Here is a 20,503-nt window from a genome sequence, read left to right as displayed (position 1 = left end):
TGTAGTGGGTATCTCAGGGAGAGCATGTCTCAAATTCCAAGCTGCTGTTTTGAGGCATGTTAAAAAAAATAATGCACTTTGTGACTTCAATAATAAATATGGCAGTGCCATGTTGGCATTTGTTTTTCTATAACTTGAGTTGATTTATTTTGAAAAACCTTGTTACATTGTTTAATGAATCCAGCGGGTATCACAACAAAATTAGGCATAATAATGTGTTAATTCCACGACTGTATATATCGGTATCGGTTGATATCGGAATCGGTAGTTAAGAGTTGGACAATATCGGAATATCGGATATCGGCAAAAAAGCCATTATCGGACATCTCTAATTTTGCTTATTAATGAAGACAGAGACGCAAAATGGAGTGCACGCCTTATTCTGCTCACTTAACAGACGCAAACACGTTTACTAGATCAGCTTTGCGTGTGCTATCAGGTTTGCACGCTTTTTAGTACACTGAAACCTTTATTAAAACAGAATGGGTATGCTTTCCATGCCATCTGTTGCTGCCAAATATCTATTCTTTTAATATGAATGTCCTCTAACTCCTACCGCTCGGCTGTGTTGGTATGCGGCTGGTAGCAAGGCTTTTCTCACCATCTAATAAGTTATAAAATAAGTTTAAGGTCCTCCATTGGTACTTAAGATATGTATGGAGACGTGATGGAAATTCTTAGTCAGACACAGCCTTAGTTGTTATATTCCTGTCGAAGTGGTGAGTGAAATCATATGCTCTTCCAAAAACGTATTGTTTTGTATGGATCGATGGATAAAAAAAAGCAAGAGCGTTGTCTGGAAATGCTTTTTTGGGTGTCATTATTTCAATGTGTGTCGAAACGCCTTTTAATATATTGAAGATTGTTGGCTTCATGACGCAAATAATAACCAAGATACTCCTGGCAACCTCCTAATCTTAGTAAGTAGCAGGAACTTTTAAATCATAGTTATTTTACCATTTTATATTTCTGGACAACATACCGTGTTTTTCGGATTATAAATCGCAGTTTTTTTCATAGTTTGGCCGGGGGTGCGATTTATACTCTGGAGCAATTTATGTGTGAAACCATCCATCCATCCATTTTCTACCGCTTATTCCCTTCGGGGTCGCGGGGGGCGCTGGAGCCTATCTCAGCTACAATCGGGCAGAAGGCGGGGTACACCCTGGACAAGTCGCCACCTCATCGCAGGGCCAACACAGATAGACAGACAACATTCACACTCACATTCACACACTAGGGCCAATTTAGTGTTGCCAATCAACCTATCCCAAGGTGCATGTCTTTGTGTGAAACTATTAAGTAAAATATCAAATAATATTATTTATCTCATTCACGTAAGAGACTAGACGTATATCAGCAATCGTCACACACACACACGTCAATCAATAAAAATTCGGAGGGGGGCGGGTCATGGCAGAAGTGCATTGTGAAAAAAAAGATGCTACCTGCTACTACTTCCGTACCTATGAAAATTGATCATTTCACCATTGGCGGTAACTTATAAAAACTGAGAAGGGCTGAACAAAAATGGCACCGAAAAGGAAATCATATACTGCAGGTTACAAGCTGGAAGTAATGAAATATGCAGCAGAAAAGGGCAATCGAACACTTATTCAGCCTGTTGTTCAGTATTATTTATTTATTTTAAATTGCCTTTCTTGGTGTTGGATTTTATCAAATAAATTTCCCCCAAAAATGCGACTTATACTCCAGTGCGACTTATATATGTTTTTTCCCTTCTTTATTATGCATTTTTGGCCGGTGCGATTTATACTCCGGAGCGATTTATAATCCAAAAAATACGGCATGTGGAAGTGTAAACCCTGAATTGCAGCTACAAAGCAGGTGTTGGCTATTTGTAATGTTACGGAGCAAAGATGGAAAAAAAAACATTTTCTCAAAGACTGTAAATGGTGGAGGAGGGCTACATGACACAGGTGGTCCAAAGCAGACAGCCTGCACTATTCCTGCAAAGTGAAGTAAGTGAATATGCTTTATTTGATGTTGTTGTTTATTGTTTATTGAATGGATCCCCATTAGCTGACGCCAAGGCGACTGCTAGTCTTCCTGGGATCCATATAGGAGCATACAAAATAAAAATACAAAGAATACATGCATTACCAAACATTATACAAAGGAAAAATACAACATAAGATAAAAAAGCTAGTTAAACCCAGTATTAGAAATTCACGCCATGCGGACAGCTCCAATAGGTGCATCTTCAGAGCTGTCTTGAATGACAATTTACAAACCCCGTTTCCATATGAGTTGGGAAATTGTGTTAGATGTAAATATAAGCGGAATACAATGATTTGCAAATCTTTTTCAACCCATATTCAATTGAATGCACTACAAAGACAAGATATTTGATGTTCAAACTCAAACTTTATTTTTTTCTGCAAATAAAAATTAACTTAGAATTTCATGGCTGCAACACGTGCCAAAGTAGTTGGGAAAGGGCATGTTCACCACTGTGTTACATGGCCTTTCCTTTTAACAACACTCAGTAAACGTTTGGGAACTGAGGAGACACATTTTTTAAGCTTCTCAGGTGGAATTATTTCCCATTCTGGCTTGATGTACAGCTTAAGTTGTTCAACAGTTCGGGGGTCTCCGTTGTGGTATGTTAGGCTTCATAATGCGCCACACATTTTCAATGGGAGACAGGTCTGGACTACAGGCAGGCCAGTCTAGTACCCACACTCTTTTACTATGAAGCCACGTTGATGTAACACATGGCTTGGCATTGTCTTGCTGAAATAAGCAGGGGCGTCCATGGTAACGTTGCTTGGATGACAACATATGTTGCTCCAAAACCTGTATGTACCTTTCAGCAATAATGGTGCCTTCACAGATGTGTAAGTTACCCATGCCTTGTGCACTAATACACCCCCATACCATCACAGATGCTGGCTTTTCAACTCTGCGCCTATAACAATCCGGATGGTTCTTTTCCTCTTTGGTCCAGAGGACACGACGTCCACAGTTTCCAAAAACAATTTCAAATGTGGACTCGTCAGACCACAGAACACTTTTCCACTTTGTATAAGTCCATCTTAGATGAGCTCAGGCCCAGCGAAGTCGACTGCGTTTCTGGGTGTTGTTGATAAACTGTTTTCGCCTTGCATAGGAGAGTTTTAACTTGCACTTACAGATGTAGCGACCAACTGTAGTTACTGACAGTGGGTTTCTGAAGTGTTCCTGAGCCCATGTGATGATATCCTTTACACACTGATGTCTCTTGTTGATGCAGTACAGCCTGAGGGATCGAAGGTCACAGGCTTAGCTGCTTACATGCAGTGATTTCTCCAGTTTCTCTGATCCCTTTGATGATATTACGGACCGTAGATGGTGAAATCCCTAAATTCCTTGCAATAGCTGGTTGAGAAAGGTTTTTCTTAAACTGTTCAACAATTTGCTCATGCATTTGTTGACAAAGTGGTGACCCTCACCCCATCCTTGTTTGTGAATGACTGAGCATTTCATGGAATCTACTTTGGGAACACCTGTTCCCAATTGGCCTGTTCACCTGTGGGATGTTCCAAATAAGTGTTTGATGAGCATTCCTCAACTTTATCAGTATTTATTGCCACCTTTCTCAACTTTTTTGTCACGTGTTGCTGGCATCAAATTCTAAAGTTAATGATTATTTGCAAAAATTTTTTTTTTTATCAGTTTGAACATCAAATATGTTGTCTTTGTAGCATATTCAACTGAATATGGGTTGAAAATGATTTGCAAATCATTGTATTCCGTTTATATTTACATCTAACACAATTTCCCAACTCATATGGAAACGGGGTTTGTACTTTGTGAGAGATTAATGTGAGATGGCAACCGATTCCAGAATGATATACATCTATACATGACTGTATGTTTGAGGAGATTGGTCCTGGGACCAGTAAGTGCCAAATAGCCATTGCTGGCATTCCTAGTGTCATGAATATGTGTGTTAGTTGATTTTAAAAACTGTTTGTAAAAGTAATCTGGTGATTGATCTAACATGATAGTTCTAAAGAACATAAGGAGACTACAATGCATCTTTTGTTCAACAGACAACCAGGACAGGCGTGAATGCATAAATGAAATATTAGTGCGCAAAGAACATTTAAGTACCAGTCTAGCCGCTCTGTTCTGAACAAGTTGCAGTTTGTTCAGGTCAGACTTAGTTGTAGTGGACCATATTCTAGGACAGTAATGAAGATGACAGAAAACTGTTGTAAAAGCTGCACACTTGCTAGTTTTTGTGAAAGCTCCATTAACCCAAACGTCTGCAAATATCTCAATTCTCAGAATAGACACATTTCAAATGCACGTTTTGTTTTTCAGAAAAAAATCCAGAGTTTTTGCGGAGAACTACAAAGCCACCGCAGTTCAAGTTCTTCTCACCGCTTGATCAATTTTAAGAGATGAGGAAGACCGAATGGGGCAAAAGATCAGGGGTGTCTTCAACAAAGACTAGGTACAATTTTTTTCATATAGTTCAAGCATGTTTTATACTGATTGACCACACATGGTGGTGGTTCCCAATTATTTTCTGCCATGCCCCGCATGGGCCAACATATTTTAATGACACCCCTACGGATGGACAACCATACTATACTCATTTGATTATATTTTATTTGTCTCATGTGTTAGTTTGACAACTTCAACATCAAACGAGAGTGCATCTTGAGGAGCCTTATCCTGTACCTCAATGGAGATCCAGACTCTTCAAGGTTTTACCGTATTGTCCGGACCACAGGGCGCACCGGATTATAAGGCGCACTGCCGATGAGCGGGTCTCGTCAGGTTTATTTTCTTATAAAAGGCGCAGGGGATTATAGGATGTATTAAAGGGGTCTTTTTTTGTTTGTTCATAAATGTAAAACACTTCCTTGTGGTCTACATAACATGTAATGGTGGTTCTTTGGTCAAAATGTTGTATAGATTATGTTTTACAGATCATCTTCAAACCGCTTTCTGACAGTCGCTTCCGGATGCGCCGTTTTGTGGGCGGTCTTATTTACGTAGCTCAACTTCGGTAACGGAGTTAGGGCTTCACGGTGGCAGAGGGGTTAGTGCATCTGCCTCACAATACGAAGGTCCTGAGTAGTCTTGGGTTCAATCCCGGGCTCGGGATCTTTCTGTGTGGAGTTTGCATGTTCTCCCCGTGACTGCGTGGGTTCCCTCCGGGTACTCCGGCTTCCTCCCACCTCCAAAGACATGCACCTGGGGATAAGTTGATTGGCAACACTAAATTGGCCCATAGTGTGTGGATGTGAGTGTGAATGTTGTCTGTCTATCTGTGTTGGCCCTGCGATGAGGTGGCGACTTGTCCAGGGTGTACCCCGCCTTCCGCCCGATTGTAGCTGAGATAGGCTCCAGCGCCCCCCGCGACCCCAAAGGGAATAAGCGGTAGAAAATGGATGGGATGGATGGAACTTCGGTAACGTCTTTTCACCGTCATCTTTGTTGTAGCGGTGTAGCGTGCAAGGACAGGAGTCGAAAAAAGTGTCAAAAGAAGGATCTAACTGTTTTAATGACATTTAGACTTTACTTAAATCAATAATGGAGCGGCATCTCTTCATCCGTGGCTCACTTGTGCATTAACAATGCTGGAAATGTGTTCCGTAAAAAACTGTCAGACCGGAACTCTCTAATAATTAAAGTTCCTTGGGTGAATAATGTAAACTCACTACACCAGTATATTTTAGCGCTTTCATGGCGAGTTTACTGACAGATATAAGTAAGAACTTTACACTACTTTATATTAGAAATGGCAACAGCGGAGGATGATTGTCCCATAACAAGGAGACAGAGAAAAAAAAAAGCTTATCGACTACGGTGTCATCACGGACTACAAAGGCGGACTCGTGCAAATTTTCAGGACTAATGCAGATCCCAAATACAAATCAACAGGTACCAGAAGGTAAGAAAAGTTGCTTTTCCATAATGTTGCAAAACAAAATGGCAGATAATATATCTTACCTTATACACACACCATAATAATACTCGTATGTTGAAGCACAGTAAAATCCATCAAGCAGGGCGGTTTCATAGCTCGCCAAAGTCGTACTAAAACATTTTGATAGATTTTTAAGCGCCGTGTGTAATGTTTTCTATATTCAATGGAACATATAAAATGTTGGTGTTGTTTACTTGAGTCATATTGCAGTCTACATGTATCTCTTATGTGTGACTGACTTATAATTTCACCATGTGCCAAATAAAATAGATTCGAGGTCTGTAAGCACAACCAAAATTATTCCGTACATTAGGCGCACTGTCGAGTTTTGAGAAAAAAAAAGGATTTTAAGGGTGCCTTATAGTCCAACAAATACGGTATATGGTATGTCAATAACTGTGTATTTCCCATTGAGTGCCACAAATATTATTGTGGTCAATTCAATGGTAATAAGTAGGTCCGTCCTGATTAGCATGTTTTTGTATGTGTGTGGTTAGAGCTGATCTGATTTAGTTTTTTGACATTAGGTTATTTCTGTAAATAATTATTAGTATCATTTGACCTGTGTACAAATGTAATGGTGAAAATGAAACCAACACAATGTCCCTTTAAAAGCGAACTGCACTTTTTCATTGTTTTGTCAATCATTCACAATCATTTAAAAAAAATGCATTCTAAGGAGTACATAAACGCTAGCAAGAGTCAGCTAACAACGGAATGGAAGTCGCTCTATTTTATTTAATAAAACGCTGTAAGAAACATCCAAAACCTCCAAGTTTTTTTTATATATGCAGTAAGTATATATGTAATGTACGAACGTTCATAATAGCATGCACAATGTACGTATTTGCTCATTTTAAGCATATGGCGCCACATTTATTTCAGAGACGTATCATGACGTTCTCTATTCCCTTCAACAACGACACGACTAATCATGGCAGATGTCATGAGAGCCAACAAACATAATAAAACAATCACTTACTGTACTAATGTCTGCTCTCACTGGGATGCTGACTGATGCGATTGTTTATATCTTCCCGTTTGGATGAAGAATGAATCAAACCCACTCGGGGGTTAAAAAAAAAAAAAAGTGACGCAAACAAGCATCTTCATGTCTTTCTCGCGATTTTCAGGTCTAAATTGAATGTCAGAGTTGACCAACTTGTCAGTTTATGTCCACCACCTTCTACTATCCAGGTGAGAGCAGGGTTCAAATTTAACCACTGCAACCGCGGGACATGCTGCGACCGCCCTCGTCATTTGCTGTAATGCCCTAAATAATTGAGCAGCATCTGCGGCAAGAACATGCCGTGACCGCCCTTGACGTTTTGCTTGTTAATGGACTAGGAATGTAACGGTATACGGTATAATGATAATTTGCGATAAAAAACAAGACGGTTAGTAATACAGTCTAATTTTTAAATACCGAAAAACCGTCATTTATTAATGCGTTTTAGGCAACACAAAAAACATTGTTAATTAACATGTGTTAATGTTTTATTGTGTACAGTTAATTCCTATACGACATATAAAAACCATTCATGCGTTAATGTTTTATTGTGTGCAGTTAATTCCTATACGACATATTTCTGCTCAAACTCTTAGTGGATCTGTCCCGATACAATAAAAAACTCAGTCGGCGCAATTGAACCGTAATATCTATTGTCCATTTTACCGTCTACAAATTGATTGATAATTTGTTTTGAATTCATAAGTCAAGCAGATATTTAAGTTCTGTATTTATCTTTATTTTAACAATACATTCTTTTGAAATACGCGATAGTATAATATTTTGATTTTGATGATATTGAATTTTAAAAGATATGCAATTGCATGCAATACATGATTTTTAATGTCAAAAGGGAAAGAACAAATATATTTAGTAAGAAAAGATTAAGCATTTTATTAACGCATATTATTTCCAGGCTTTCGCGGGCCACATAAAATAATGTGGCGGGCCAGATTTGGCCCCCGGGCTTAGAGTTTGACACCTGTGGCTTACATAAACAAATACATGCAGTCATTAGAATATTAGTAAACGCCATTGCGATGTACAATATGTTACTGTAGTTCAGGGCTATTACGACCCACAAATGACACCAACCTGGCCCAGGTGTTCTGTTCAAAATTTGTGGGAGACAAACAGTTTTGCAGGAATTTTCCAAAAACACTAAGTGCTTCTGTTGTATAAAGGAACTTGGATCAGTGTTGTCACATTGTAAGATCCTTGCATTGTCATTTTAACCTCCTATAATTCTAGAGCAGTGGTTCTGAACCTTGTTGGAGGTACCAAACCCCACCAGTTTCATATGCGCATTCACCGAACTCTTCTTTAGTGAAAAATAAAATGTTTTTTTTTTTCAAATTCAAGAAAAAGGCATGTTTTTTGACTGGTGCACAAAATGAACTGTGCATGAACATCACCTTGTTCAAAGAACAAAACCAACACAGTGCATGAAGTCACAACAAATTACACACCTTACACACATTACCATGAATTGATTAACGTGGACCCCGACTTAAACAAGTTGAAAAACTTATTGGGGTGTTACCATTTAGTGGTCAATTGTACGGAATATGTACTGTACTGTGCAAACTATACTGTTTCATATAATGTATTCTTTTCCTTTGCAATCTGCTAGTAAAAGTTTCAATCGATCAATCAAACAACCTGCAAATCAGATGGAAAATTAGAGGGAACATTGTTTGGGGGTGTCCATAATACACCGGTAGGGAGAAGTTTTTATTTACATGATAAGTCGGATGTGTCTTTACCTCCGTGGCGGAGGCACCGCCGAACCCCTGAGGCCGACTCACCGAACCCCTAGGGTTTGATCGAACCCAGGTTAAGAGCCACTGTTCTAGAGTCTACTTGTATTCTGCATAACAGGGCTATTTTCACCTTCGGCAGCGTCTTCTCCCCGTCATCTTTGTTGTAGCGGTGTAGCGTGCAAGGACGGGAGTGGAAGAAGTGTCAAAAGATGGCACTAACTGTTTCAATGACATTCAGACTTTTTTAAAATCAATAACAGAGCAGCAGCATCACAGAAAGGTGTCCCATGAAAAAAACGTCTGATCGGAACTCTCTAACTAAAGTTCCTTGGGTGAATAATGTAAACTCACTACACCAGTATATTTTAGCGCTTTCATGGCGAGTTTACTGACAGATATAAGTAAGAACTTTACACTACTTTATATTAGAAATGGCAACAGCGGAGGATGAATGTCCCATAACAAGAAGATAGAGAGAAAAAAAAGCTTATCGACTACGGTGTCATCACAGACTACAAAGGCGGACTCGCGCACATTTTCAGGACTAATGCAGATCCCAAATACAAATCAACAGGTACCAGAAGGTAAGAAACGTTGCTTTTCCATAATGTTGCAAAACAAAATGGCAGATAATATGTCTTACCTTATACACATACCATAATAATACTCGTATGTTGAAGCACAGTACAATCCATTAAGCAAGGGCGGCTTCATAGCTTACCAAAGTTGTACTAAAACATTATGATATATTTTTAAGCGCCGTGTGTAATGTTTTCTATTTTCAATGGAACATATAAAATGTTGGTGTTGTTTACTTGAGTCATATTGCAGTCTACAGGTATCTCTTATGTGTGACTGCCATCTATTGGTCACACTTATCATTTCACCATTTACCAAATAAAATAGATTTGAGGTCGGTAAGCACAACCAAAATTATTCCCTACATTAGGCGCACCGGCTTAAAGGCGCACTGTCGAGTTTTGAGAAAAAGAAATGATTTTAAGTGCGCCTTATAGTCCAACAAATACGGTATATGGTAAGTCAATAACTGTGTATTTCCCATTGAGTGCTACAAATATTATTTTGGTCAATTCAATGGTAATAAGCAGGTCCGTCCTGATTAGCATGTTTTTGTATGTGTGTGGTTAGAGCTGATCTGATTTAGTTTGTTTTATTTTTCTTATGAAAAAAAAAGAAAAAGAAATAGACTAAAAAGAAATGTCCATTGCAGAGGAATAGTGAAAAGAGTAGATTTCCCCCGGTCCTTAGCTTTCTGGAAATGTGTCCCATAGAGAAATATAGTTGAATATCCAAAATTGTCAACAGTCACTAAAATATGTTGCATCTACTGAAGCCTTAAGATTGTCTTCAATGTTCACAAAAATATACAAAGTATATTTAAGGTATTTTACAAAAACAGATTCTTTTACGACTTAATTGTCTTCAGGGTGTGCAAAAACATCTTATCATGTACTTTATTGGATACACAGGTAGCAAATTTGATGCATGGATGGATGGATTTAAGCTTGTAATTTTCCACTTATTTGATATTATATGGTCACATTAGTGAGTGGCCCCGTTTTGTTTGTTTTCCTGCGGTGAGAGGCAGACTTCAACGTGAGAAATTAGCTGTCACTGACTAAAACAGCAGGTACCCAGTCGCACGCTGGCGTTGACTTTCCACTCTACAAGCCTATCATGACTTATGTATTCAAACTGAGTCTTACCATCGGCTGCAGACGACCAGATGGCTCTTTACACAACACTTGGCCCCGAGCTGAGAGCCCCCGCTAGCCCTGGTTTACGGCTCCATTAGCCTGAGGCGTCCAGTCATAATATATTTAAAAGTTCAAATGTGGGATAGCGCCTCATTTGACCTCAGGCTTCAACACATTTTCAAACCTAGGCTAACTCCTTGATTTAACCTATGGTATAATGTTTGACACTATTATTGATGTTACATTCTGTGTCTGATGTAGGATTGCAGACACCATTCGCAATCCTTGTTGGTTACTCTTTAGTTTAGCTTTGTTTATGTGTGCCTACAGAGGTGAGAACTGTTGATGACACAGTAGATGGCACTATTGTTTCATCATCCAATCAGACTCCAAATCTCCCTTTCATGTTCAAATAAGCAGTAGTAATTTCCCTGCAGTGAGGGTGTTTACTTCCAAGTACATCTTTACTGACTATGGCATCATTTTTGCTAAGTAGAGTTTTCATGTGTGACAGTTCTGTTAATGTGAACCACTAAAATGAAATATTGCCTCACCCATCTTTCTCAGCTTCTTTTTTCTCCAGATCTTGGATGACATCTAGCAGTACCTTGATGGTATTCTGGCTGGTCTCCAGGACCCCCTCCAAGCTCTGAAGCTGGGTCTGCAGGTTGCGAATATCATGCAAGGGCCCATTGGGACCTAGGAGTTTCTCAGTCACTCGGGCTGGGTCCAATTTACCTCTGGCCCCGGCTACTAACCCTCCAAGAATTTCCTGCACCTGTCTTAAGGTGTCAGCCTGGGTAGGAGTCAGGGACTTCTCCCGGGAAATGGCGCAACCCTTTGCCCCAGTGCAGCCCTGCTGGTTTGGAGGGAGCGCATGTTGGCTGTTGGAGGCGTTGGCTCCTGCGCAAAGGATTTTGTGTAGTACCCCAAGCTGAGCCTGGGCTGAGCTGAGACAGCTGGGCTTAAAACAGGTTTTGGCGGGGGAAGATGGAGAGGACTGCCTTCCTCCCTTCATCACACAAACTGGTGGGGTTTTAGCTCTGTGCTTAAGAGAGCTGGCTCTCTCACAGAGCTTTGGTGTGTCCGCACATTTTATAGTTTCTTTTTTCTCCTCCTCCCTGTCTTTATCCTTCTCGTTGGCCTTGATGTCTGCCCTGAGCATAGGTGTTCCGATTGCAGTACTTGGTGGATCGTTCCCAGTTTTGCGAGGCGTGTAGGGTGGCGGTGGTGGTGCAGGAGGTGGAAGTCGAATGCCCCTCTTATCCTGAGCGTTTAAGGGGGCCTGAGAGGGAGGCGTGTATGGCGGCGCTGCTTTGAATTTTGACGAGTACAGAGGAACAACTTTTGTTGGAGTTGCACAAGCGTTTGAAAAATTGGGGGGATATGTTTTAATGAGGGGAGGCGGCGATATGCATGTTAGTTTGGGGACGGGAGAGGAATAGGACGCCATGCCTATTTTGACAGAGGAGGAATTTTGCAGAGCTTGACATGGGATGTTGCAGTGTGATACCGTGTGTATGACAGTGGCACAAGAAGGAGTAGCAGCGTTCTGGAGAGGCCCATGTGGACCAGCAGGATGTGTAGTCGAATAATAGGAGATAGAGGTGCATGATAAAGCAGTTTGAGTCACTATTGTACATGGTATTAGATTTGTAGAGGGTGAGGTATTTGATGGTGGTGGTGACGCATGTGTTGTACTGAGTGCAGTGGTCTGGTGCATGGGGTCACATGGTGTCACATTAATGGTAGCAGTTGGACAGGGGTTAAGACAGGTAAAGGGAGGTGTTGATACCACGTTTGAGGTAGGGGAAATGCAGTTTTGGGAGGAGTATGCTGGTGGTGCTGGTGATGGACTGGAGCAAACAAGCGGTGCACTGGTGGTGGCTGGTGGTGTCATATGAGTATAGTACGGGATGGTGTGCTGGATCACAGTAGGCGCAGAGCAAGGAACGGGCAGGGCCGTAGGCGGAGGTTTGGTGGCGCATGCTGGATCGATTGTTGAGGAGCAAGATGGCTCAGTGCATACTTCAGGGGCCGGTGTTGGTGCGGTTGTAGGTGGGGGATCTGTACAGTAAGGCACAGTAGTTATTTGCGTGGAGGAAGGGTCCTGTAACACACTTGGCAGTGCAGGACTCTCCGATTTGATTTGCTCTGATTCTGGTGATTCAAGTGGAGTTGGAGAAGTGCAGGTGCTGGGTGGTTGTGTCTGGGATGGTGGATGGCTTTTTTCAGGCAAACAACGGGGAGAGTCTGTTTGCATATGAGTGGTGCGTTGTGCAGCATTTAAAGGTGGGGCTGGATGAGAAGCGCTGTTCTTAATCTGGACTGTGGATGTTTTGTTTTTTAAAAGTGACGTCTGATGTAGACTGTCAGTTTGACTTTGTATAGTGCAATATTTTGAAAGACCAGCACACTCAGTTTGAATTCGAGTGGTGCAGAGCCTAGTATTTGAGGTTGAACTTGGGGTCTCAGTCTGAGTAGGAGTGGTGCAGTAGTGCACTTCCTTTCCAGGATCACTTGTGGTCCTATTCAGACGCTTTCTCCTCCTGACCAGTGAAGGAGTGACGCTTCCCTGCCGCTTGGGGCCATCTCGGCTGGATGCAGAGGAACAGTGGGTTGGCTCAGTACTGTGAAGGACTGATGGAGGACAGCTGTGCCTGGAGTTTTTTGAGACAGCAACAGTTGATATAGTGTCTGTCCTGGAGGATTTTGACCTCCGTTCTATCACAGTTTGATCTGCAGACCCCTGGGCACCATTCTGATTTTTTGAGCAGGGCAGCTGCACATGGTTGTGTGAAAGGTACTCATCCTGGGAGTCATGTTCATCATCACCATCTATGCCAACAGAATCACCCAGGCTGTGGCTACGTGTGTGCGTGGAAGAGAGAGACTTTTTCAGGCATGGTGAGGTTTGGATGGCTGTGCTGGTGCTGGTCCTGCGTGTCATTGGCAAGGTCATCGAGTTAGTCTGTGGCGGTGCCCAGCATCGACGTGTTGGCCCTGGTGTCAGTGGATGGCGAGGGGCCCTGGCCAAGAAAGCAGCCACAACCTCTATAGTACTGGCCATGTCCCCACGCACTGCCCCCACCACAGAGGTTTGACCAGGGAGACTGTCTGTTCGTGGTCCATCCTTGTCGGTCCACGGCTTGGGGGACCTGCTGCTGTGTTTGCGGAGAGGATGAGGGCTGTTGCAGTCTGCCGCCGGCTTTGGTTGGCTGCTGTTCTCTCCTGTTCCACTATTCCCACTGCTGCTGCTCCCATCCTCCAAATCTTTAAAGCGGACCTGGTGGGTGCGATTGCGGCGTCGCTTGAGGCGACTTTCAATGTCTGGGGAGTCACGATTGAGCAGCACGGAACGTACAGTCATGGTCCCAGACTTTTCCGCCAGGGCGCTCTTGCCGTTGGTTTGGCCCGTCAGCAAGTGGTTGGGCTCTTTGCTTACCATTGCGCTTGCATCTCACTGTCTCCCAACATCCAAAGTCATTGCAGGCCGTCCGATTAAATTGTGAAGGCCTGGTTGTATCAGCACATCACTAAGGACTGTGATCTTCTAGTGGCCTTATAGTTCTTAAAACCACATGAGTACTCTGGATGGTCACTATTGGCTCATGCACTGGTTATTCTTTGTCTGTGCTCCAGGGACAAAATAAAATTGTCCTCAAAAAAATATGCAATTACCATATTCACATCTCAAAGTGAGAACATGTCTAGAAGTGTGTAGCTAGAGTCCAGTCTGTTCTACACATACAAAAATAATATAATATAATATATATAAATATATGCCTTGATATTCTTTATCCTTTCAGCTTCCAAATTGTTGTGTTGCTACGTATTCCTGCTTTTCTTCGATTTTCCCGGGATATAAACTCCTGATTGAGCCAGAGAGATTAATAGTGAATAAGCAGGGAGGATGCAACCTGTCCATCAGTTTTGTGTCCATCACATTAGTTGGACGACCTCTCCTGTCTTGTCCCCCAGGCCCGTAGAAGAAAGGACGGCCAAGTTATGGACAGGACTGGCCCCTCCATAGCAGCCTACGTCATTCAGCCTTTGTTGTTCTCACTTCCCCAGGTTTATTGCTCCCCTTCAATGCTCCTTTCTTCTTTTCAGTGACTCATTTCCTTGTGGTTCAATACAGTAGGAGATCCTATAAATAAAAGGACAGACAAAGAGAAAGTGTGAGAGACTGTGATTGTTCCCATATTATTGTATTTCCAATGAAACACAGCACTTTTGTTCATCTGTATAATGAAGTCATAAGGTATAGGCAGCTAATTTAAAAATACATGAACACAGAATGGAGGGAGAAGAGATCAATCGGCAAACGTAATGACAGGGTGGAGGTAGCAAAACAAAAGGCTCAAGCAGCATTCGACTATTCCAAAGGAAAAAAACGGGAGATTGTAATTAAAGCCCATTCACACCCGCTGCAGGTGATACTTGAGTCTGTTTATGTATGTGTTCTGTTTATGTATAATGTCATGAGACGTTTCAATGCTAAACTCGCTCTCGGGTGCATGTTGTGACTGTTGTCATATTCCTCTCATGCGCGTGTCGTACACAATCTTTCCTTTCCGCCATGTTCGGAAGTCGGTGGCAGCGGCGGCACTTATGGGGTGCTTGACGATGTGCCATGGTGACACCCTCTCTGATTCATCTGCTCGCTGTGTGACAGTCTGTCCACCACGCTCGGCCGTGCTCTCATCACTCCGATTCGGCACTCTAGTATACGCAAAACTTCCATTTCCTGTCCATCCTGCTGACACCCGAGACTGGGGTACCTCTCTCTTGTTATCCGCCGACCCGATTGGTAGCCTCTGATTACACTCGGGCTAATTCTCCGTGTGCTTTGTCTGTGGGAGGGGTAATTAGCAACTCCTTCACAGTTCCCAGGTTATTTCGGGAGAGAGAAAGAGACACCCGAGGGGGTGCCATTTTTATTTATGTTTCTCTCTTTCTTTCTGCATCTCGCTGGGGGGAGCATCTTTGTCATATCCGAGGCCCCCTGTTTAAAAGCGCACTTATTAGGATTAACAATGATTAAAGACGCAGCCCTGAGGCGAAATATCAAGCATACACACTCGGTTGCATTAATGGATTTAGGAATGAATGATGGGATTCCTGTTTATTTTATGTTCTTATCGCTATGGTGTTACACAGATGAGCCGCTTATGATGATTCACCTAGTACTAAATCATTCTGGGCACAAGGGCGAAGTATATGAGGAGCGCGTACTTAGCAAGGTTAACATGATGTAGAGCAACAACGGTAATTTAATAGCAATAACAGTAATTTGACATGAGGATAGCAGCTTTACAGTCGTGATGATGGTATGATATGGGAATACCGCCTTTGCGAGTCACAAGTTTAGACTCTTGTGCAAGGCTTCTTTAGCTTGTTTGTCACAATAGTTTGAATGGTAAAGTTAAACTTAAAGTTAAAGTACCACTGATAGTCACACACACACAAGGTGTAGTGAAATTACTCTCTGCATTTGACCCCTGGGAGGTGAGGGGAGCAGTGAGCAGCAACAGTGGACGCGCTCAGGAATCATTTTGGTGATTTAACCCCCAATTCCAACCCTTGATGCTGAGTGCCAAGCAGGGGGGTAATGGGTCCCATTTTTATAGTCTTTGACCGGGGTTTGAACCCATGACCTACCGATCTCAAGGCGGACTCTCTAACCACAAAGCCACTGAGCAGGTTAGAGCTGCATTTGATAGCCTGAATGCATATTTTATGGAAGAATAGTTGAAATAAACAAATATTTTTCTGCTTCTCATAATCTTTTTTTCTAATATAACTTTTTACGTGTGAATAAATAAAAATACAAATAAGAAAAAAATCAATCAAAATAGCAGCTATACCCCAAAAAGATCACGGCACCCACACATACCTTTTCTCATGTGCGTTCTATTGCATCATCCCATCATTTGTTTTTATTAGTTACACTCATAAAACTATAATCGAAGCAATAGAATATCAATTATTTATTATCTGTTTATATTCTTTTATTTTATTTCTAATTATTTATATTAATAATTAATTTTCTTTTTTCTTTATTTAATTGATTTATCTGTAAATATTATCTATTTTGTTTTCTTGCTGTTTCTTTCTGGGGGGGGGGGGGGCATCGTTGGGATATAAACAAATATTTTGACATTTAGGGCAGAAAAACAGATATATGATGTATGTAAATATGATGCAATGGATAGGAATGTCTGATGCTGGATGTCAATAAAAATTCTATGAAAACAAATAAATAAATAAATAAAGAATACAAATTGAAGCTTTTTTTTCCAAATCGATTAATTGTTGCAGCCCTACATACAGTTATTAAGTTCAATTAATTAAAAAAGGCGTATTTAAAGTTTTGCACACTTCAACATCAAAACGTCTGAAATGTAGTAGGAAAAAGCAGAGTTCATTTAGCAATTATTCCCGGCAAGTCATGACAGTTTGCTCACTTGCTGTGTTTAACATGTTACATTTTTTTTAGTGGCGAAAGAAAATAATAAACAATGTGTAATGCAAGCCCTGCGATGAGGTGGCGACTTGTCCAGGGTGTACCCCGCCTTCCGCCCGATTGTAGCCGAGATAGGCTCCAGCGCCCCCCGTGACCCCAAAGGGAATAAGCGGTAGAAAAATGGATGGATGGATGGATGTGTAATGCAAATCGTTTTCCTAAAAGCTTTTATTCTCATTAACTAATGGGTTGTACTTGTATAGCGCTTTTCTACCTTCAAGGTACTCAAAGCGCTTTGACACTACTTCCACATTTACCCATTCACACACACATTCACACACTGATGGAGGGAGCTGCCATGCAAGGCGCTAACCAGCACCCATCAGGAGCAAGGGTGAAGTGTCTTGCTCAGGACACAACGGACATGACGAGGTTGGTACTAGGCTTAAGATAGTGTGTTCACTTCTAATAGAATATAAATAGAATATAGGTTATTTGGGGTGTCAAAAAGAATTAATTTGGATTCTTTTTTGTAACGAGTCTTAATTAATACAAAAAATGTAAAAAAAATAATTTTTTTGTATTTGTTTTAATCAGTCCTGCTATTGCTGTACAAATTTACTTTAGGAAGGAGAAGTGTTGGACACTTCTCTTGTTGCCTTATTTGTATTTGACTTTATTAAATGTTCGGGTAGAATTTTATCTACCAGTTTTCTTTTAAGTAATATAGAAAATTGTCAGAGCTGTTTATCTATTTTAAGGTTATTTAAAATTTTAAATATTCTTTACTGCTCACTGGTGTTACCATATCTGAGTTACTGTGTAGAAATATGGGGAAACAACTACAAATGTGCGCTTCATTCACTAACGATGTTACAAAAAAGATCAGTTAGATTAGAGAACATACAAACCCTTTATTTATTGAATCAAAAATATTGAAATTCAACGAATTGGTGCATTTGCAAATAGCTAAAATTATGTATAAATCAAACTATGACCTGCTACCCAAGAATATACAACAATTCTTCTCAACAAAAGAGGAGAAATATAACCTAAGGGGAAAATCTAATTCAAAACATGTGTATGCGCGTACAACACTTAAAACCTTTAACATATCAGTATGTGGAATTCAATTATGGAACGGATTAACCAAAGAAATCAAACAAAGCACCAATATGTTTCAGTTTAAGAGACGGTTCAAACTACAAGTCTTCACAAAGTACACAGAACAAGAATTATGATGAACATCTTTTTTCTTTTTTTTCCTTTTTTTTGAGATTAAGATTATGTATGTATTTAATATTTGTTTACTTACTGGTATGCTATTTATTTATTATTTATTTATTCACTGTTCTGTTACAGAGAACAAGGAAATGGGATAAAATTGCTATAGACTAAAAAGGGGTAGGATTAAATAAGCTCTGCTTCTTCCTACTCTTTTTCGGACGTGCTGCAATGAAACAACTGGAAATATGTGGCACATTACATTGTATCGTATGCATGTTGGAAATAAACTGAAACCAAACTGAAGGTGGAATGTAGTTAGTCATAGAAGTGACACCCAATGCTATTAAAAAAGTATTGATTTTAAATCGGTAATCGTTATGAATCGAGAATCATGTGATATTTTTTTCAAAATGTGACAACTGTAATTATTGTTAATTTCTCAACAAAAAAAAACAAAAATTGTATAATTGTGTGAAACCATTGCAATAAAGTAATACAAAAGATTGTGTGATAGCCTATAGTAGAAATTTAAAAGATAGGAAAAAAAATAATGAAAAATTATAAATACTTAAAAAAATAAATACTAATAAAAAATAGAAATGAGAAAAAAGATCAAAATTATTAGAAAAAAAAGAAATACAGAATGACTTGAACAATATTATATTCAGGATAAATTATATCAGATACTATAATGCTGAGCGTTCAGCTTACACACCTGTAAACACCATACTTCTTACACTGGCTCATATTGAGACATTGTTCCCTACTCAATTTTCTACACATATTAATATGCTAAAAGAATTTCATTTTGTTTGGGCATACAGATGTTTTGAAATAAATCATTTTTGAAGTAAATGAACACTACACATCAAGGATCTCATGTTAGCAACTAAAGTCTATTCGTCTGTTGACCTTGGCTTTTATAGAATAGAATAGAATAGAATAGAATGGACTTTATTGTCATTATATTTACATATAATGAGATTAAGGACTCCAACTTAAGTTGAGGTAGTGGGAACAAATATGGGGTAAAAATAAATTACACAACAGGTAATAAAGAAAAAAACTAACAATTGAAATAAACAGACTACTATCCAATAAAAATAATAAGCAATCCTGTACAATATACAAAGCACTATAGAAATACAAAATACTGTACAATATACAGAACAAGACAAGAGTACCGGAGTAATAAATACAGTAGGGTATTAGGGTAGGATATTGAATTATTATTATAAGTTAAGAGTTCATATAGCTTATAGCTTCAACGTTGTTGTCATCAGTTTGGTTTATCCTTGATATCCAATGTCTCTCATGTTGTCTCGCTACCAATGTTTTGTGGGGACAAAAACAAAACAGTTTCAACCTTCACCCTGACAGATTTTCCTCTAAGCCCCCAGCCTGCAGTCACATAGTCATTACCCTTACTCATTCTCAGCGGTGTCATCCTCATCCTCTTTATATCTTTCCTCCATCTTGCCTTTTTTCCCTTTCACCCGTGTCACTTGTATCACTCTTGCTCCCGCCGATGCTACAATGCAATTTCACACACACACACACACACACACACACACACACACACACACACACACTACAACAACACACACACACACTACAGCGCCCCTCTCGCACCTCTGCGCACTTCCTATACCCTCTCAGTCTGCAAACCACCTCTCCAGATAAAAAGTGTACGCTGACAATTTAATGAATGCGCACCCCAGTAATGGCGCCCGGGCTCGCTCCCGTGGCCGAGGCCAGCCCTTCCCCATGTGTGACATTTTCATGTAGAGGTTTATTGGCAGACCAGAGATAAATCACGGGGCAGGAGGGAGAAGGTGTGCGGCCGCATAATGCCACAGTAGGGCTCATAACTCTCTGAGGTTATTATTTAAGCTTTACCACTGCCTTGTTGCTGACTGCTTACCGCTTCTTAGCACTGACGCTACGAGGTCATAACCGAGCTGCCTGTGCAAAAACGTCTGCTTCATATAAAAAACACTTTCTAACCTTAATAACTTTGACCTAAAGCAGGGGTCGGCAACCCAAAAATGTTGAAAGAGCCATATTGGAACAAAAATACAAAAATTAAAAGTACTACAAACCCCATTTCCATATGAGTTGGGAAATTGTGTTAGATGTAAATATAAACGGAATACAATGATTTGCGAATCATTTTCAACCCATATTCAGTTGAATATGCTACAAAGACAACATATTTGATGTTCAAACTGATAAACATTTTTTTTTTGCAAATAATCATTAACTTTAGAATTTGATGCCAGCAACACGTGACAAAGAAGTTGGGAAAGGTGGCAATAAAGACTGAGAAAGTTGATAAATGCTCATCAAACACTTATTTGGAACATC

The 20,503-nt window shown here is 40.4% G+C and overlaps 1 protein-coding gene across 3 annotated transcripts in view; it reads right to left on the bottom strand.

Annotated features, from left to right (window-relative positions):
• Window positions 1-20,503, bottom strand: part of LOC133574940 (uncharacterized) — a 166,761-nt gene that overhangs the window by 109,401 nt on the left and 36,857 nt on the right. For all 3 annotated transcript variants that reach the window (XM_061927304.2, XM_061927305.2, XM_061927306.2), the window contains exon 2: window positions 10,995-14,590. In XM_061927304.2, coding sequence (XP_061783288.1) covers window positions 10,995-13,888 — 2,894 coding nt within the window. In that variant the 5' untranslated portion in view covers window positions 13,889-14,590. The remainder of the gene's footprint in view (window positions 1-10,994; window positions 14,591-20,503) is intronic.

This window comes from Nerophis lumbriciformis, linkage group LG32, assembly GCF_033978685.3.
Source record: "Nerophis lumbriciformis linkage group LG32, RoL_Nlum_v2.1, whole genome shotgun sequence".
Taxonomy (NCBI): Eukaryota; Metazoa; Chordata; class Actinopteri; order Syngnathiformes; family Syngnathidae; genus Nerophis; species Nerophis lumbriciformis.
The sequence above is the reverse complement of the archived record's forward strand: the minus strand, read 5'-3'. Positions and strand labels throughout refer to the sequence as shown.